The 21,697-nt window shown below is 39.7% G+C and overlaps 1 protein-coding gene across 1 annotated transcript in view; it reads right to left on the reverse strand.

The window, feature by feature from the left end:
* PDSS2 (decaprenyl diphosphate synthase subunit 2) overlaps positions 1-21,697 on the reverse strand; it is a 120,206-nt gene that overhangs the window by 3,820 nt on the left and 94,689 nt on the right. Inside the window, exons 5-7 of the mRNA XM_065631304.1 lie at positions 14,543-14,716; positions 12,940-13,071; positions 8,087-8,122 (exon numbers count right to left, since the gene is read on the reverse strand). Of these exons, the coding sequence (XP_065487376.1) occupies positions 8,087-8,122; positions 12,940-13,071; positions 14,543-14,716 (342 nt within the window). The remainder of the gene's footprint in view (positions 1-8,086; positions 8,123-12,939; positions 13,072-14,542; positions 14,717-21,697) is intronic.

The following is a 21,697-nucleotide window of genomic DNA, read 5'->3' on the forward strand; positions in this document are numbered from 1 at the left end:
TCTCCCCGCTCCCTTGAGGCGCAAGTTTGTGAGATGGTAGAACCCACACATCTTGAAGCAAAGTCTGCTGACTTGCTAAAGCTCGTTCAAAAGTTTTAGCGTAGCTTGTAACACTCATGTAAGTATACACTGTGATGTCGACAGGAAAGAAAACAGGCTCCTAAAAAGTCTTCAAACTGGTCAAAGATCAGAGAAGCTTAGCTTGAGCATATATGATCGGATATATGTACTATGACTTACCAGTAACACCAAAATCTGGGAAGGGGGAGAATTCTAACGCAAGGACACAATCCATTTACACGCTTGTCACGCGTAAGCCCTTAGACACACGTAGTGCCTTGAAGCCAAAACAATTGCAAAGCTCATGTCAAACTATACACAGAGGAATCACTATACAAAAATCGGACTAATCCGCTATTGAATGTTTCCAAGCAAAGTTCAAGGAACCTCAAAATGAAAAATACCCGCTCATATGGCAAACTTCCTCAGCTTTTCAGTTAGAGATCATCCTACGTAATGAACAGTTTATAGTCCTCAAAAACATACCTGTTTTATAGTCCATTTGCAAAATCAGCTGGTCAACTCAAATAAGCATACAGTGAGGCAAAACCAGTCTGCATTAACCACACTGCACACCACCTCTATCTCGGTTGGGGTTGTAAAAGAAAAAAAAAAAAAGAACAACAAAAAGAAGAATACAAACTGAGCTTCTCATAGTGGGATAGTTATTAGAGAAATACAGGATGTAAATCCATAGGAAACCAGGCTTCAGTAGCCCTGTTGTACACAAAAACCCCCTAATTTAAGCCTTTAGCTGTATTGTCAGTTGTATTACACGGTTACACTTTCACACTCTCAGTTTTTGAGCTTCAATGGTTTTATGTGATGAACTTCACAAAGTAAGCCCATAGAAAAAATAATGTCTCCAGTTTAGATGTACTATTTCCAAACTTAATTTGGATAGCAGCAGCTAATTTTTGAGGCAAATACACAGAAAAGCAAAATGAACTGCTTTTTTTGTTACTTTATACACTTTAATTAAGCTCCCTCATTAATTTCTTCTAAATAAAGATATCTACTCTTTTAGTCTCTACTTATATGGCATTATTTTGTCCAACAAACACATTTCCACTTGTAGGAACGATTTCATCCATCATTACAACACAACCTTCCCCAGAGTGGCATTCAATAATAAAAACTGAATACAAGTAAAAAATGCAGATTGCTTTGACACACCTTCCTCCAGTTGAACTACTGGATATGCTGGAATACTGCACTTTCACTTTTAAGCTTTTGTTCAGACCAATGGCTCTAAAGTCCTACTTCGTCCTAAGGGTGCCAAGAATCTGAAAAAAAATCACTGACTGGGTTTTTGTTATTTAAATTCAGCTTAAATAATAGTCTTGCAATAGTGCAGCCAAAGCAAGACTCCGATGAGAAGTGATGCCCCCTCCAACACAGCAGCACTGTTTTCCTTCGGCGCCTTCTGTTTCCCTCAATATGGTCAGATATTGACCAGGCTTGACAGTTTTGCCTGATACACATGAAGCTCAGAACCCCAGAGTTTTATGTCTGAAGGTGGTTCTATGAATCTAAGAAAAAGCAACAGCAACATCATTATCCTCACAGTCTGGGAAAAAGACGTCTGGTTGAGCCCTGAGAACAGAGCCCACCAAGAGCCTTGCTCCAGTCAGCCTGCTCCATCTGCGCTAGGCCCAGCCTCATCCATTTGACTTGCAATGAATTTATTTTCATTCTTCTCATTCCTCAGTCTTTGGCTGGAAGGAGGGATGGCTCTCATCAAGAGTTACATAAAGAGTGAAAGAAAATAGATGTGGGAAGGATAGAAGTGCTGAGGGTTCCTCATTCTGAATACACACAGGGGGACAAACTGCTGAGCGAGAAACTGGGCTCTATTTCTCCAGCTTCCTCCTTCCCTTCTCGTCATCTCCTTCTCTTCAGTCACCTTATACCAGCAAACCAAGAGGAGGAGAAAGGGATGCTTTCTGAGCCTTTCCAGCTTTCAGGCTGCTCTCCACTACCTCCCTCTGCACCCACACATCCTAGGTATGTTGCATATTCTGCAAATAAATGGTAACAAGACATTGATTGTTCCTTGAAGATTTCCCCTCGGAAAAGACATTGCCCACTGGAGAGTTTTCTATTGGCACCTTGGTTTCGAGTTTCCATTTCCTACCCCTTCAGAAGACAACCAAATAGTTGGAGATGGGGCGTTTTCCACTCCACCCTCTAAGGTTTGCTGGGCCGAGAACAGAACCCAAGCCCAGAACAGCAGCCACATTCTTTGAAAAGGGGGATCTGGTTCCAGACTTTGGTCTCAGGGCTGCTTCCCTCTCTCACATTAAAAGCTACTGGACAAAACAGAAGTAGTTTTGGAGCAATGGCCCTGTGTCCGTATATAGTCCATTCATGGTTCTGGCCCTACATGTGGGAACAGAAGGATGCTTATGGATGAAAACGTCACTTCTCTGTTCACTGACCTACCCTTCTAAGCCTACCATAAAGTCCAAACAGTATGCTTGTGTGTCCTTTCTCTGCTTATGAGCTAGTAAGTTGTTAAAACTAGGAAATTATTTCCAGCAGTAGAGCATAAGTGAATAATAAAAAGCTTTAAGAAGAGAAGGCTGTTAATGCTGCACCTGATGGGCAGGGAGTCAGAACTGGACTCTTTCAGACACGTATGTGGAGGGGATGAGAGGCCACGGGCACAGGTTGCAGCACGGGAAATGCTGATTAGGCCCAAGGAAATTATTTTCCACCAGGAGGGATGTCAAGCACTGGAACAGGTTGCCCAGGTTGGCTGTGAAATCTCTGTCCTCACAGATACTCGAAACCCAACGGAGCAAACCCATACTGGCTCTGCTTTGAGCAAGAGGTTGGACCAGACATCCCCTAGAGGTCTCTTCCAGCTTAGATTATTATATGATTCTGTGAATAAAGCAGAGTTCAAAGTACTATGTTTCCCAGTCCCTTTGTTTTAAAAAGGCAAAGAGAACATTTCTCATCCATACCACAGAAGTGAGGTATTTGCCTTTCAGACCAGCTGTTCTGGATGGTTCTTGGACAGAACGGCTTGTCTGAGGGCAGTGAGAGGTCAAGGAGGCAGGCTGGGAACTGCCAGGTTTTGGAGACTGAAGAATTAAACTAGACAAAAAAACTAAGCAGGTGTTCAAGCACAAAGACAACTAACTTCAAGTCTTCTCTGCTGAGATATTTCTGCCTCATTCGTTAGCCAAATGAAAGAAGATTCCTTTCAGATAGTGCTACCTGTAGGGAACAACAAATGTGGGACGAAGACTCCCTGAATATGTGGTGAATATTTTGGCTGTACTAGACTTCATGTGCAAAGGGAGAATGAGAACACTGAAATTCTTTTTTTTTTTTTTTTTAAATGGTCAAACTTAGGATTAATTACTTAAGTGACAAGACATCACCAAGTAACTTCAGATTTTTTTTGTTGTTTTAGAAGAATGATCCTAAACATCTAGATTTGTTATATACTGAAATCTTCAAACATCATGCATTCGCTCTCTGATCTAGAAGTGAGCTAAAACATTCTAGATTTCTGATGTGGACAGTACTCACAGAAACAAAAAAAACTCCAAACCACAAAATTTAAATTGATCTGTGGCACTGACTGAATAATGCTCTAAGTGTTTGCAGTGTTCTGCACTGGTTTTTCTAAATTTGTTTTCTCTTTTGTGGATGCACCACACTCAATAAGCACTGATGTTTTAGACTGCTGAAATGTTACCTTGAAAAGGTACTGACATGTTTCACAGTAGATCAATTTTGTCAATTTTCTCCTTTGTTTTTTTAAGTACCTTGATGAATGTCTCAGCATTCACTCTTACAGTTTTTGTGGTTGGACACAGAGTTATGCTCTTCTCAAAATGGGCTGGACAATGATTCAATTGCTTCACTTCATAACATTATAATTTTTTTAAAAGTCCTTGTTGGCTATATGCAGAATGATATTCAGTTGAAATTGGAGCAGTATTTATCCAATATTTGCTTAGAAACTTCTTCTATACAAAAGGTAAAGAAATGCATCTTCAAAGGGCATAAACACCCTGCAGAAACTTCCATTAGTAGAATAGGATTTATTTTCCTTATTCATCTGACAAACAGAAAAATTATCTTTTTATTTCAAACTCAAACCCACCCTATCTAGGAAGAGATCAAACCTGGAGAGAGTCATGCCCAACAGCAGAGGAAAGATGTCCTGCTTACAGGGAACGCTCCAGCTGCTCCAGCTGTTATGCAGCTCTTGTAATACACTTTGCCAAAAAATTACAGGCCATCCTGAGACAATGACTGATTGTATAGACCCTTAAATATTTTAGAAGAGACACCAACTCCTCCTCCTTACACCTTTCCATGTCTTTCACAACAGACTTAACAAGGCCCACTAGCTTTTAAATCTAAACAACGATGTGATGACTTTTTCCCAAAAAGCATGACTTTCTTAAATCACCTCAGTGCAAACAGTGACCGTTAGTTGTCTTACCATCCACAAGCAATTAACTCGATATTTATGTTAAAAGATGTGATAGTTGTTTGCTTTAATGAAGCAAAAGTTGTCCTGGATTCTCACTCCAAGCAAACCACGGAAAATACCCCCTGATAAAAAACAAAGATGCAACTGATTGTCGGTACTGGTTGTATACCTTGATAATTAAGATGTGGTTAATTACAACAAAGGAGAAAACAGCCCCATATTTCCCATGCCAGTTTGGCTGAAAGGCCTCTATAACAGAAGGACAAACAGAAATGGCTACAGTAAAAAAATTAAGCTTTGCTATATCCTCTTTCACTTAATTTTTTCTGAACATTGCGTTTAGAAAAACAACAAATCCTTGCAGTAGCATGCTCACTGGTTGCAAAATACAGGATTTATTTCTTTATTTAGCCTTACCTTATAATTTTTCTAGAGTCTTGGCCAGACAACAAGAGTTATTCCCAGCTTACTCAATTCTGCTACTAGTCGTGTCTTTGTTACACTCATTTAACAAGTCTGTACAATGACAAGCACCACTAAGGCCTTGACTTCAGTGGAGAGTTTTTAATCAATATTATAAAATAGTAAAATTACATTGAGAATCTCAATTTGTTGGTTTTGGAATTACACAGCTTATCTTCCATGCAAATTATCTATAAAATGGATAAAAGCTTTTTGATTTTAAAAGTCTGAGATTTTTGCCAAAATCCCACATACAAACGAGGGTGACAGGAAAACTGCGGTCTCTTTCAATAACATACGTTAATTTTGTCCCTGCCATATATTGGTATTTCTCTCATGTTATCTGAGAAACACCACTAAAACAGAGCCAAAACTATTTTTTCATGTCTGGAAGAGACTTTCAAACACCACAATGACGGATCAATAATTTGTCTGGATGTGGTATGATGGTGTAGGAAGACTGAAACATTCCTAATGTGAGAAAATTTATTCAGAAACACAGACCTTAAAATAGGCCTTTTGTGATATTGAAGTCCTTCTGATAAAAAGACTGTGAAAAGCTAGGAGAAAAAAAAAATTAAAAATTTTGCAGAACATAGTGACCTTACTGACATGACTGTCTCAGACCTAATTAAATCAACAGTAAGTATTTCATGTCTATGTCAGAGACATCACTACATTTTCTAGTACCATATAGATATTTTTCTTGTCAGTGAAAAAAAAATCACGGATATCATTTTAATAGAACATGCATCAAAAGAACAATTCGAAATGATTGAGCAGCCTCAAAATTGAAATAAAATGTGACCTTTGCCTTTTAAGGACACATGTTAAATGGGTGGATCTCAAGTTGTCAAACTTACCTTCATTCATTATTTTAATTGGAAGCCCCAGCGAGTAAGGTAAAATATTGTTAAACAGGCTAAACAGCTAACTATTTTTGTATACATATATCTGTGAATTCAACTAAAGGAAAAAAATTTTTATCTCAACTAAGTGGCACACTGAAGTTCATAATAAAAATTAAGAGAACAAAAATAATACAAATTTTCAGAAGTTCTACAGCTAGTTTTGGTGACCTTCGCTGTTACAAAATTAAAGAGGAGATATGATGGAGACTCCATGAGAAACAAGCCCCCAGATTTGATTAGGAACGTTAAAGTAATTCTAGGAAATGAATAGAAAGACGAGAGGGGACCTTGACATTGAGTAGAAAAGACTGAGCAATGTGCAAAACACTGACTCTAGTGATGTAGAAATAAAGACAACATAGCAAAGGGCAAAAAAGAAACACTAATTTGTACTGCACAACGTGCCTCCTAATGGGCCGTGTGTGTGCATGGACCAGACAAGCCACTGCGCTGTGGTGAGCTGCAGGTTAATGGGTTCATTGAGCATGGATGTAACTAATGACCACTTTCACTTTCGATGAAGAAACAAAGAAGAGAGGGACATGACTTCATAGTTTTGAAACCGACTTCTACAAAAACCAAAGTTGATTGTTGTTTGAGCTCACAAAAACCATGGAGAAATTTTCACTGTCATTACTAAATTCATTATTTCTGTGCTTATGTAGGAGATGGTTACCCAGAGCTAGCAAAATCACATGCTTTCTGGCTGAAGTAAAGTGCTCAAAATACGAATCTTGAAGAGTTTTTTCCCCTTGCCTTCCTTCTGTCCAAGTGTCCAAGTTGCCTAAGCACACTAAGTTTTTAAACTCCGTGGGAAGGATCCTGAATATGAAATAAGAATACACTGACAAATATTTAATTCAGTACAGCAATTTTAGATGCTTTTCTTCCCCCTGCTTTTTTTTGTTTTGTTTTGTTTGGGTTTTTTTTTGGTTTTTTTGTTTTGTTTGTTTGTTTGTTTGTTTGTTTGTGTTTTTGTTTTTAGTCTACAGAAATTACCTTGGGCATATCACAACTGTAACAATTAAAAGGAGAAAACCCGTTCTGGACTTACAAAAGCAAGTAGCTCAGCTTAAACATTCACAGAAGTGTCTCACATACTCAGATATACAAGAAGAAATGCAGCGCTCTCAGTGGCGGTTTAGAAAGCCACCAATGTATCAGTTTTCTTCTATTGTAGAAAAAATCCTAAAAGCACAATGATTTTAAATAGCAAGCTAAGTTCGAGATCGTTTTTGTGTTCTAAGAGGGTGGAAGGACGGAGAGCTTTTTTAATACTCCAAATAACAAATTTTCTCAATATAGAATAATAATAGAAATCTGACCTGTAGCTGTGTGTGAGCCTTTCACACCAGCAGCAACCAGTCACAGCTGTAACACCCTTCAGGCCCCAGTTCAAGAAGCAATTCTCAGTCATGTGTGTGTGTCAATAATTTACACATTATTTCCCACTGATGCTGGAGATAACTAACTGCACTCTCATGATCTACTTAAGGCTCAGAACAAGTCAGGCTCGTGCTCAGTGAGCGAGCTGGGGACACAACGTCACCTCCTATCTCCACCACAAGCACGTTGTGCTCCAGTATGTAACCAGGGAACCTTCTCGGCCGCCACCTGCAGCTTGCTAAGGGCTCCATGGTGTCCCAGCTGCTTTCAGTAGATCAGCGGGTTAGTTCAGGTCTGCCTTTACTACAGAGCAGTCCCAGCAGCGAATACAGTGGTGATTTAGCTAAAAGTTGTAATGGGGACAGGAAGAAAAACAAATTACAGAACACGTGCATGTATAGTTTTTAATAGATGGCATAGCATTAAGGTGAGATTAAAAAAAAAAAAAAGTAACAGCATACTCTATCATTATATAGAGACCACTGGTGGGAGCTAACCTGCAAATGACTGCAGAAGACGACGACAGCAAAAGCCATCAGAAGCCTGGTTTCACAACCAAGTTTGGGGAAGTAAATGGGATAAATAATGGCAAAAATGATTACTAAATAGCTACATTTGATACAGCTGGCTATTACTGGCTTTTTAAAATCAAGAAATTGCACAAGGCATTCTCTCTCCCTCCGTATACACATGCACAGATTAGAACCTAACTTTAATAAGGACATTTCTCTCAACTGTCAAGAATATCCTTGAAAATATTACAAAAACCATTAAAAATAACGAGATTTAAAAGTAATTTACCAACCTTCTTGTAGTCCATTATATTTCCTTTTCCTTGTGCCTTAAAGAGAAAGAGAGATTTCATGTAAGACATTATATACTACAAACTAGAGTTGCAAGAATGCAATTAGAAGAGCTACTACTTTGAACATAACCGACTTTGGGAATCTGATATGGAAAAACCTAAAATACAACCAAATGTGTTATCAGCTTATACAACATGGTTCTGCTTCCGATGAGAGCTGCAGATACTCGATGTAATTTTTAGGTTTTTTATTATGACTTGTAGTTAAACATTTGTTGAATACAAAATGTTTTGGTCTTAAGAAATCTTGCTGTTTGCATTAATCTTTCCCATGAGATTGTGAAATAAACAATACTTCATATCAGCAATAATAGGATTTATTTTCTTAAAAGAGAACTCTCTCTATATCTATAGTGTTTTGCACACAGGTAATAGTCTAGAGGTCTCAAAAGGGGATGTCAGGACCACATCAGCACTACTAGACCTAGGTTAGAGGTGCTTTGGTTTAGAGCTGTATTTAAGTATCAGTATCATCCTCTAATTAAGCAGTTACATACAACCTGTAACTCCTAGCACATCCAGAAAGAAGTATGAATAAATTTTAATTTTCTTCTTGCCCAGGTGCAGAATGGTATATAGTCCAAATTCCTCAGTTTTATCACAGGACAATGCAGAAGAGAAGAGGACTGTGTCTCTCTCACTCGGCGGCAGTGCTCTGCCAGACCCAGGGCATTCCTGCTTAACCAAACCGAAGCCCTCTCTGAGGTCAGATCCAGCTGTACCATTGTCACCTCAGCCAGCTCCAGCTCTGCTCTTTTCAGGCACATTGGGGAGAAAAAAAAAAAAAAAGAAAAAAAAAATCACCCATTGCTTTCCCCCTAGCTTCCCACAAGGGAAGACCACAAACCTCAGTTCTTCTGGAATGTGTCTCCTGAAAAGATGTAGATTAGGACCACTACCTCTCCATGTCCTCTGTGGGGACTTGAGAGAGCAGCCAAGAAGAGGAAGCCAACTGGCGTAATGAGAGGAGCTGGGGCCTGCGCTGCAGAGGAACACTACATGGCAAGCACGGCTTTGAAGAGATGTTGCTAAGATGGCATGGATTTTGAAAATACATCAATTTTTGTAAGGGAGGAAAAATAAAATACGGAAAAGAACTGATGAGAGACTAAGCAAGCAGAACAGGTAGGAAAACAGTAGGTAGCAAAACTGGTTACTCTGAAGGAAAAAGGAGACTAATCCACAAAACCTCTTTACTACTCTTTAAGCTTCTTAAGAGTCACCTTTTTTTTTTCTGGAATGGCTACTAAGAAAACAGCCTGATAGTATTTGGGAGAAGCAAAATCACTGCCAATAACCACTTCCTTATTCGTGTTTTCCCATCTCTTCGATTTGCTAACTTTTATTCATACCGGCTGGATCTTATGGCTTCTTCAAAATATATCTAGTAGTTACATTGTACATCAGAACACAGCAGAAATATGTTCTTTAACAAATGATTGCCTATATGCAGATTCACACTACAGCAGAGAATTTGCCAACATGTTTGAGGAAGATGCTTTTTAGTTTTAGCAATACCACAAGGGGTGTGCTCAGCATGCCTCCTTCTGTGTCTAATACACATTGCAAAGAGAAAGAATATTTTCTCATGCTCTGTTCCTCTCAAGCATTCAAGTTAATGGCAGTTGTGCTTCTCGAAGCAGCAACCTTACTTGAGCTGTCTCCTAAGCCTTCTTCACTACAACTGCACCTTTGCTTTTTCTTTTTATCCTCACAGGAGTTTGGCTCTTGGACTTTTACTGACCCTGATCTCAGACACACAGATCTTTTTTTCCTTTTACATCAGACTTCTCCACCTGGCTTAGCTTCCTCAAAGGTATTAAGCCTGATTTACAAAAGGTATGCACTCTTGTCAAACCTGGATAACTTTCTAGGTCTCACTGCTTGGCTGGGGAGCTCAGCCTCTCAATGTCGGGGCTTTGGGCCCACAAAGAAAAGCATCTGCTTCCCAGCCTGTTAGAGACATGAACAGCCAGTTCAGCTCAGCCTTCCTCCTGAACACCAAAGATCACCGTGTGCCAGTAATGAGGGACAATAATACCATGACATTCTTCATTAATGAGGTGGTGTGAAATCAACTCATCTTGCCAGAAGAAAGATCCCTGAATCCTCCACGAAGTTATACTCAAAATGCATCAGATAAGCAGACCACGAGTGGATGGTTTAAGACAATGGTTCTGGAGCAGGTTTTCAGTATATTTTCCAAGACTGACTTTACTTTCGCAGATGAGATGGTCCCTTTCACATGTCTTGAAACCTATAATTGAGAAATGCTTGATAAAGCATTTCATAAATGCTTTTCTTCCAGCTCTGCTTCTTCTGAGAAGGCTCAGGAGGATGTAGTGAAGGACATATGGATTATCTTGGCATAGATTATTTGGTTCTAGCTTCTGACTTATTCCTTTTTAAAATTACAAATGCTATGAGCCAAGACGGATTCTAGACCTGTTCTTGAGGGATTCCACATAACTTCTTCACTCCAACTTTGATCTCTGTCACCCTCAAAGTAAAGAAGTTGCTCCTCATATTCAGATGGAACCTCCTGTGCTTCAGTCTGTGCCCATTGCCCCTCATCCTATCGCTGGGCACCACTGAAAGGAGTCCAGTCCCATCCTCTTGATACCCACCCTTGAGACATTTACAAACATTGATGAGATCCCCTCTCTGTCTTCTCCGGGCTGAACAGACCCAGGTCTCTCAGTCTTTCCCAATAAGAAAGGTGCTCCAGACCCCTAATCATCTTCAAAGCCCATAGCTGGACTCCCTCCAGTAATTCCTTGTCCTTCTTAAACTGGGGAGCCCAGAACTGAACACAGTACTCCAGAGGCAGCCAGTGCTGGCTCCAGGCTTCCCCCTATACACATCCCAAGTCCCTTTTAAGGCAGTCTCTAAATTTCATCTAAATCTAGTCTTCTCAAAACACATATATTTGGCATCAAGGCAACTTTCCACACTTGGATATCTGATTTGTTTTGCTCCTTCCAAATGAAGAGACACGGAGACTTTTAAAAGGTCTTCAGCTCAGCAGCAGAAAGGTGCCCGTGGCCATCTGCACTCAAAGGCTACCTTGGGAAAAGCAACTGTATCCGGACCTCTGCCAAGAGAGCTGCGGTGAGGCAATGACACAAGTTCTGAGCACCCCACAGAAGTTCAGACATCCTTCATGACCTCTCTGAAGACGGCTTTCATCCAAGACGTGCATGACAGCCACGCGCTTTCTGAGCAGTACAGCACTGTGCAGGCTACTAGGTGCAATGAGGTTCTCTACCTCCACCTTCCTGAAGTCCAAGACCTTCCTGCAGGAGGAGGAAGCTGCCAAGGGGAGGTGCTGCCTTTCATCCACCATATGAATGCTTACACAGGCAAGCAATCACAGCAGAAAGTCAGATTACTTAGCGGTAATTGAAAGTTCAGAATGTGATGTCCATATGCTTAGTCATAAACTCGGCTACCTGACAAGAACTGAGTGCCCTGTGCATGCTTTGCCTATTTAAACCACACAAATGACATTGCCCAAGAGGGTGGCTTGTGAGCATACTCTTGCAGGTACTGCCAACATGAGAAAGTCTCTGGTTTGAGTGCTTAGCCTACACTGAAATCTCACATAGTGACCGTGACTACGGATGATATCTCAAAGAGATGTAGTTGATATAAGGTAATTTTCTTTTCTAAATCAACACAAGCTCAGAAAGGCTCCTGGATGAGGTGTTCCACTTTGTATTGAGCTAAAGTAGTAGTTAATAGATAATTTTGCACAGTGCATGTCACTTTTATTTCCCCCCCTCCCTTCAGAGAGAGCGGCTGCGTTGCTTCTATAATGCCCATTTTTGGTATGAGAATTAGTGAGCAGACAGACGGCACTCCTGGAGTCCTGCAGCCTCCTCTAGGTTCTGCAGATGGGAAATTGTTTCAAAGCTTTTACACGCTGTGCTGTGGTAATACCATTATTCTCCAACTGCAATCACCCAAATCCATTTACATTCAACTCGCATATAAACCTTGTGTTGAGATTGTAGAATTCCAAAATTCCCTGTCACGCATTATAAACTACCGGCCCCTAATTTCAAAATAACGAAAGGTTTACTTCACTTTCAGATCCCTCAACTCCATACCACTGTAGGGCTGTAGATTCTGAATATACTTCCCAAAGTTTCGCTGCTGAAGAGACTTTGCCTCTTGCTTGCAGTATGTGAAGGCAGGCTGCAGCCTGGCATGGTACACAAAGAAGGCCTACACCACACAGCTATCTTATTGCCTTCCTCATCCAAGAGTTAGCGGAAGAGAACAGCTGTATTAAGAGAACAAAGAATAAAGATATCAGCCAGCTAGATCTCACAAATATTTTGTAGTGGTCAGGAAGCCAAGTCTCCCAGATTTTCTCCCCCCATCCAAAATTACTGCTGCCAGAGCCAAATTGGCAGAAGGAAACGTGTGCCTACCTTTCCACCACTGTAATGCAAAGTTCTCTGCTTTAAGCTGCCAGTGAAAGTAGCTTGAAGTTACTTGAAGACGTGGGACTGCACAAGTAGTGCAGAGGAACAGACATATGCTCTGTGCAAATGTTACTTGTTACACTGACACACAGAAGTTCAACAGAGCTCGACTGTCAGGTGCCCAGATTTCCTCTTGAAAGTGTGGAAGAGAGAGGTGTTAAGTATTTGAGAGCAGAGGGAACTTCTGTGTTGCCCTGTCCATTGTCAATTTCTTGGTTTCTTTGCAGATTATAAACTACAGATAGAAAAAAGAGATACAAATGGCAGAAGGAGGAAATTCTAAATGATGCTTTTGTTTACCTCTCTGATCTGTTTAATCCATGCCTCCCTTCCAAGGAATTCCTGATGGAGGACTGCAGGAGCAGAATTCAAACTGAAGGCCATGGTGTCACTAGAACTTTCTTTAACAAATGGCTGAAGGTCCGAATGCAGCTGAAAGAGAAGAACATCTTTATTCAGTTCCCAGGGACAGTCTGTATGTATCCACTCACTCGCCCAATCAAGGTCCGTATCCTGATTCTATACCTACTCCCCACTTTCTGCTTTGATGCTCGTACTTCGGTTGCATTTTTTCAAGTTTAGGGGAGAGAGGGGAAGAGGTTGAAAGCACTGCAGTGGTAGAAAGTTGTGGTAAGAGAATCATGTAGAGAATCTGCAAAGAAATGGGTAATGGACACCTTGCAGAGCTGGGAAGTGATAGGACACAGCCAGGCAGAAGACTGTTGAGGGGCAGGAAGCAGAAATAATATAATGGAAACAAATGATCCAGTCTTTGGTGGGGAGAATATCAGTTTTTAATCTGTGAAAGGTAACACATTTTGAATTATTTTGAGTACCCAAGGAAGCTGATGCAATAGGACCCTCCTTCTGACAAAGGAAACATTACATTGCTAGGAGCTTTCTGTGAGAATTATGCAATCCTTTATACACAACTATAGGTCAATGGTGAATGTATTAATATGAAAGTATACACAAAATATTAAGACTATAGTCTGCACTGGAAGCAATTTACCGGTAGAGCTGTACCTAGTAACAGCATACAGTGGCACATCTATGGCGGTAAAGCTGTGCTTTATAAAACCACTTTTGTCTCCTGGAGGAACTAGAAAGCATCTAAACCAACTCACCTGAAGCGGATGGGAGGTCTGTCTGTCTGCCTGTCTCAAGCTATGTCTGTGCTTGCAAGCAGTGCAATACAGTAGGAGCAGATCTTTAGCGCTAAACAAGAGTGCCAAGGATCTGAGTTCCACACTGCATGTGTTTGCCTTCGGCCTCACTCTAGCTGTGGACTTAAAGCCTCCTCATGGAGGTCAGAGGCCTCCTCTGGGAAACCCACTGTTGCAGAAGTATAGGCTGCTCCTGTCCATGTCTGGTGGCCTCCCTCCTCATCCTCCTGCCACCCCCTCTGGCAGTTACCTCCAGAGCAGATTATTCAGAAGTGAACGTGTGCGGGTCCTTCAGCCACTGCAGCTCATGCTCAGCCCGCGTGCTGCTGCAGGCAGCTGAGCATCTCGGCACAAATCTCTGCATGGTGGCAGCTGAGACCCAACACACGCTTCCTCCTGCGACTCCTGCTACTGGGACAACGGCTGTGGGAAGAACACAGGGGCAGAGGAGGTAAAGTTTTAAGCTGCTACAGAAAGGTGCGCTGGAGGGACATTGACAGAGCCTTGAATGAACTAAGCTACAATTGCCGAGCTACATTTTGCCAGTTCATAAGCACTGTTCATACCAGCAGTTTCTGCAAACATCTTCACACCAGGCAGCAGTCAAATCTCTCAGTGTCACTGACCTGCTGGCAAAAGTTTACAGCACAGCGGCAGCATACAACAGAGCTCAAGAGCAACACATTTTACAAATCTTTCTGCATTTAAGGATCCCAGAACGAAAGGAAAAAGCGTACCTTATGACTCATAGACATGTGTTTTCCGTACTGAAATGCCATGTCCTGGATCTCAGCGCTGTGCTTTGCTAGCTCCATTGCAGCCTGGCAGCTCTTTGCCAGCAAGGCACTGTGCGACAGGAAAACTTGCTCCTTCCACGTGGAGATGCCGATATCATCCGTTAGACAGTTCTCCTGAAAATGAAGCAGAGGCTAACATGAAAACACCAAAACTGCAGCTGTGTCAGCTCGCAGAAGTTAATGGTGTGGCACAGGATAATGCACCACGTGGCGAGTAACAAAACTCCTGGTGCCAAGGTGCCAAATAAGGAAGGGCATTCTTTTGAGGATGAGTAGAAAAAAGCATACACATATACACACATACATATATATATATATATAGACACTATACTATAAATATACTAGCAGCTTCAACAACCAACATTTTCATTTTCTGCTCAAAAAGAACAATGCAAAATATCTGGAGCTGTCAACAGATTCCACATAGATCCTTTTCTTAATGACTGTATCATTATACTGAACATTAACAGCCAATTATATTTTTTCTGAGGTATCAGGGAGAAAAAACAAAACAAAACCAAACACAAACGAAAAAACCCCAAAAGCCCCCCAAACCAAACAAACGCACCCCCCCAAACCAAAACAAACCCCCCAAAACCAAAGCAAACCAACCAACCAAATGCCACAAAAACCCCAGAATACATTGGCACTTCAGCCCCTTGCCTGTTACCCAGAACCGACAATCCCAAACCAACTTGAGAAGTCCCTGCAATTTCCCCTCTGTACTCAAGAAAAAAAAATATTACAAAAGGTATTAAAAATCTTTATAGAACTGCACTGGAAAAATGAAGGACTTGTACCTCTTTCAGTCTCATATTAAGGACTAGGAATGACTGAAAATATTCAAAAATAAACAAACTACACTGTGATTTAGCTGTGTCAGGTATTAACTTTCTCATGGGACCAAGAGAGATCTCAGTGATGCCTCTAATGAACTTTATCACCTTGACTATAAGATCAGAGATGCTCAACACTTCTCAAAATCCTTTGCATCCAAAATATTAATTTGGATTACTTTCCACAAAGTGTTTTAATTAACACAAATCAAATCCTTTCCCCCCAAGCCCAAATTCAACTGCAGCTCCTTTGGCTCTCAAGGTGTCAATATGCCACTATTTTACTAATGGTTCTTTGAAGTTAGACAGGACCTGTAATCTTTCTTACATACACGTTACTGTCATACCTTTAGGTACTCTGTAAAAGCGTTTTGCTTAGAAAAAACCTAAAATCAGTAATGAGAAGGTACAGAAAAAATTTAAAGCATATAAATGTTTACAAGTTTGTAATTTCTCAGTTCAGCCAAATCTGTTGCATACACTAAGCCAAAAGGCAATCTTTAAACGAGTAATATGAAAAACCTCTTACATAACAAGCCTTTTCCCTCAGAGTGATGTCAATTAAATTACTTAGAAACGAGCAAGAAGTAATTCTGTGTGACCCTATAGTTTTCTAGCAAGGTATTATCTGTCATGAAATCGGTAACAAATGAAATAGAATCCATCCGTTCAGCTCTAATTTTCCTCCCTTATGGATATCACCCAGAAGTGCTGCCTTACAAGGGAGAGGATAATTTGAGACTAATGGAAAAAGTAGGAGAATTCGGCAATGCCAAGTAACACAGAGCTGTATCAAAATGCCTTTGCTTTCAGACATACCATTAACTTATACAAGGAAAGTGAAGAACAGAGAAACCACATGTTTGCTATTATGCATAGGATAACTTACAAAGCCAAGCCTAAACTTTCCTCATGTTTCATTTTATTGTAGTATTTTTGTTTTAATATCTTAACTCAGCCCAGAGCATGTGCAAATTCCCGTGACTGGCAAAATGTCAAAATGAGCATTTAATTCAAGTAGTTTCCTATATATCAAGTCTTTTTTTTTTCCACTCAGATATAGGTCAATTTATTTTAAATTTAAAATCAGGAGCTCTTGGAAGACGCAATACAATCTTTTCCTTAACAACCAATCTGCTCAGTGAAAAAACAGTATTTACTAAAATTTGCTGGATGATATCGAAAATTGGCAGTGATTTTTATAATTATTTGCCTTAAATCCAACCAAGACAAAAATATTCTAGAAAGGTATCCTGAAACATTTTATGAAGTTAAAAAAATCTTTCAGAAGACCCATAAGTTGAAAATGTTTACTTGCAGGAGTCTTTGAACAGTAATAGGAATGTGGATATTATCAAATATCAACAGCAGGAACTGAAGAAGCTTAAACAGTCATTGTAACTTGACGTATACAAGGAAGCTAATACTATGATTTGTTACAAAAATATATTCTTCTTAAACAAGTTTGAATTTCATCTTCATGATTGAAAACAACAGCACAAGTTTCTGTCCGCTACATGAACATCATGTAGGAGTTTCAAGCATCTAAATGCACATCTAATTTTTTTTTTTTAAAAAAAAAAAGAAAGAATTTGAGACATATTTGAAGATACAGTATTGAAATCTTTAAAAGATAGGCATTGTGAATCCTTGGGTTACAGAAAGAAGCCACCTGTAAAAAGGCATTATGCCCATGTGGGTGTGCTTTAGTGTATGAGCTTGCAAGGCAAAATATAGCTGATTTTCATCACAGAACATCTTATGACCACATACCCCTAAAGCTTCTGCTGCTTAGGAAGGCAAAGTTTTCCAGCAATCCAAACGCCATTTTTTCTAAAGCTTAACTCGCATGTTATATGTAAACTGCCCACCAACAACACTGCATTGTTACAAGGGTGTGTCCGACAAGATCTAAACACCATTTTAAAACATCAAGGGAAAAATGAAACTAGTTCTAAATCGCGAAGCCTGTAAAATCTGACATCATGACGGCACTTCTTATTTTAGAAAAAATTTCCAGTTTTTTGTAAGCTTTGTTTCGTTCTGTCAGCAGTGGATATTTCAAAGAATAAATATTTCAAAGCACATTAGTTGGCCCAGAAGACTCCTAGCAGCCTTTCATATAAAAGCCTTTTTAAACTCCAATTAATTCTAGCTGTAGTTGACAGTGCTCAGACATTTGATTAACTAATGCTTACAGACGGACCTTGTTCACAAGTTCTGTCCACAAGAAATGGGTCCAGATCACAGCCAACTCTGGAAGAAAGCAGCCAACTCCAGACACGGTTTGGATAAAGTCAGCATAGGAGCACAGGGAAAATACGTGAATCCAGCTCTGTCGACCCTAATTTCCTATGGGAAATTAAGAACAGCTGAGGGTGCTCCCATTTTACTAATCATAGAATATCCTGAGTTAGAAGAGACCACAAGGATCATTGAGTCCAACTCCTGGCAAGGTCAGGTACTGTTCTGTTAGAAAGAATTTGGCTGGTTGAGATTTTTTTTTTTTTGTTAAGCTACTTCCATAATTTAAATTGGGTTTGAAACAACCATCCCGAGCAACAGGAAACAAAAAACTTTTAGAAAATGAAATTGCAGGACAAAATACGCAGTCATAACCACCAGGAAGGGCAGCCTTTCACGATGGTAACAATGATCCCTAGTGCAAAAGTAGCACTTAAAATAACTCAGTTTGATTCGTCACACCAAACAAGATGCTTATATGCAGTTCAGCTGACAACATTTTCAGGAAAACATGAATGAAAACTATGTCTTAAATGTGCACAAAACCATTTGCAAAACCAGGAAGAAGCAGAAGTGCAAGACTTTTCAATGTAAAACTTCGGCAGTAGTTTGTAAGAGAGCCTTTATTTGATTGCCACACCATGGCAGCTCTTTTGTAGCCATCTGCTGTGGCACGAAATGATCAAAATGTCTGAATCACTTATATCAAACCTTAGTTTAGTTCTCAATGGGCAAACAATCCACAGAAACAGAAATATTTTACAACAGCATTTTAAAGTTTTAAATCAGGTAGCTCAAGAACTTCTATTCTACATGAATAAATTCCAATACAACTACGAACCTCTCTACCAGTAGCAAAACATCTTGCATGTGGTTCACATAAGCCTTCACCAGATGTATTCCTGCTTGTTGAACATGATAGAGTGTATTTTATTGGTCTATTAATACACGCCTTCACTCCTTTTGGAGGAACAAGAGTGTCTGCGAATGGGTCAATAAAGCATGCCACCGACTACCTCATACTTTTATCGTGGCACTGTAAAAGAAAACAACACATGATTTTTTTAAAAGTTTGAAAAATTATAATAAATTTAAATATCTCTCCACATCTGTTACTTTTAAATCTCTCTGGAAAAGCTTAGTATTTAAAAGAACAAAAGCGGTAAACAAATAGCACTGGCCTTCTTTTAACTATGCTTTTTTTCCCCCTCTGACATATTTACCCATTCTTTTCACAGATGTTCCCTAATCAAATTCCATATTTTAGCTTTCCCTTTTGTCTTGCAATAAAAACATTTAAAAAAAAAAAAAAGAAAGCTCTGACTCTGATTCCTGCCCTGCTAAAAGGTGGTTTACATGACTCAAAATCCATTTGATTTACCTCCTATGGTAAAATTTATAAGCAAATCCTTTATTTATAACATAGACTCACAGCAGCCCAGTTGATGGACACATGCAGTACCCTAAACATTACTCCTCAAAGCAGGACCGGTGATCAAACATCAAAGAAGAACTGGTACAACTCTCTGCATGTAGTCTGTGTTTTGGTGGAACATAAACTTATTTTCATTAAAAAAACCCCTACAGAGTGTTTCAAAAAGAGGGACCCAATTTCAAAGCTCTTCCTCTTCAAATTTGGTCCATCTTTTTGAAACACCCTGTATATAGGTCTAAAACAAATACCTGTTAATTCACTATTTGTTACAATGAGTACTTGCCACTAACGCATTTCTTTTTTAAACTTGTTTTACATACTAGCTCTACACAATTTTCACACAACTGCATCACAAATTTAAAAAATACCCAAGAGCTCTTCTAGTCATCAGTGGGACATCTTGGAAATGGTCTTGTCTTATGTTATAGTCTCATTCCGACACTAAAAATGAGTTTTGGAAATGCTCAGTGAGCATCAGCTAGACATTCTGGAGGTAAGGAAAAAAACCCAACAAGGCACTTTCCTGTGACAACCCGTAATACTTAAAGGCTGCAAGAACGGTCTGGCAGGTGAAGCACAAAAGCCAACACAATCAAGTCCTTCTCTTGCTTCTGCTGTTGGACCTTAAGCTTCCCTGTATCTCTCATGGACTATCTTCAGTGGACTAACAGGGATGCTAATGCATTCTTCATTAATATTTGTTAAATTGTCTCGGATATTAAGACAGGAGGTTTCTATTACAAAAGTGCAAGAGTGATCTGTGAGTTAGCAAACATTTTAGAAGCTTTCAATCTTTTAGAAATAGGGAACAGAGACTCAGTGCAATGTTTTTTTTCTGTTAAAAATAGATACCAAGGCTATGACCGAAGGCCAGATTAGACAACTTTCATTTTTGCACTCACTGAAGGCACATATTTATACTCCCAAATTAGATCTAGATTTAGGGAAGAGAGAGGGGAACTGGGAAGAGTGCCCTTCACTCACAGAATTTTGGGTTGAGAGGCGATTTATTACTAGTACACAAAGCTGCAAAGGTTTATCACATCACCCCTTTTTCTGCTCCAGCTTACGGTCCAAAATATTAGCTTAAGCCACTAATGAAACGTCTTAAACCACAGCAGCTATTTGTTGCTTTGAACAGGAGTGGCAGCCCTAACCTTCAGGCTGGCTTTGCAACCAAAGCCTACCCTTTGTAGTTTGGATTGTCACTTCAAACACGGATGAAAAGTTAAATATTATCTTTATTTCCCCTGTTTCACACAGATCTAATGACTCACTATGCAGACAAGATGAACAATGACCAAACAGAATGTACTAAAATGGGATGGCTGTAGGACTGCATTTGGTTTTACAGAGAAAAAAAAAGTGGTAATGAGGGCTGTCAAATAATTATATGTCTTCAAGAGTAAATAAGGTCAGTCTTGTTAGGTCAAATGATTCTTTCATTTTCCTACTCAGCCATCCAAATGAAGAAAACGGAAACTTTTTTTGGGGGTGTAAACATGAACTTACGGTCTCAGAGGAGAAAGGTGAATTTTGCAGAGTTATTTTTGTCTGAAGTAAAAGATAAAACCAGCAAGATAAAACCATCTAGGCAGACGTAGCAAAGCTCAAAACAACTTGGTGCTAAATTAATCTATTTTATGGTACCGAGGAGATTCATAACAACTGCATTAAAGACATTTAACATATGAAGTACAGTTTTCCTGTCTTGAAAAGGAAAAAGAAAAAAGGTGAGAAGATACCATTCTGCTTTTCCAAATTTAAGACATTCCCAGCAATGAAAATGCCATTACTAACATCCCCATGCCATACTCTTCAGAAGAAACAAAGTTTGACATTTGAGATTTAGTTGCAGAGTAGATTGAAGCATTTGTCTTACCTCTAAGAAATGTAGTTCGCATTTTCGCTTCAGTCAAATTGCAATTAGGGGCAGAGGGAAGATGCACAAAGGACACAAATAAGGCAGACCAACAGCTGACCTAGTCCATTTGGCAATCTTTGCTAAAGAGATGTTCAGGACATGAATGGGACACGGCCTCAGAAGAACAGTGCGAGGAAAGCAGCAGGGGTGCTTCTCCCACATGGCACAGAACCAAATTTCTCAGAGGATGAGATTAAAAAAACCCCAGACAAACTAGATCCCACACTTGTTTGTTCTAGGTCTCATCAGAAGCCGTGCTACCCATCATCAAGGCTAAACTTCAGACACTGTCACATAATTTTCAATACCTATTATGCCACCATACTAATTGTGTTTTGAGTTAAGTGGGCTAGTTAGTTTGAGTAAAGTTAGGAAGGGTATACTGTAATTTCAGCTTTCAAAAATAAGTCTTTTCTATTTGTCATTGGGCCATGGGAGGGTAAACGTGGTGCAGCTGTACTTGGTTTAGCTCACACTTCCTTTGCCATACACACATGTGGAGTGCTTCAGAAACAGAAGATAAAAAGAAAGACTAAGAAAAAGCAGATTAAGACCTTCTGCAGTGGCAGGAACCCCAAAATGTCCACAACATTTCTCATTTATACAGGGGCCATGGTTGAAATAAAATGCAGTTTTATTGCTGAGGTGAACTTCTT

The sequence above is a fragment of the Caloenas nicobarica genome, chromosome 3 (assembly GCF_036013445.1).
Source record: "Caloenas nicobarica isolate bCalNic1 chromosome 3, bCalNic1.hap1, whole genome shotgun sequence".
NCBI classification, from domain to species: domain Eukaryota; kingdom Metazoa; phylum Chordata; class Aves; order Columbiformes; family Columbidae; genus Caloenas; species Caloenas nicobarica.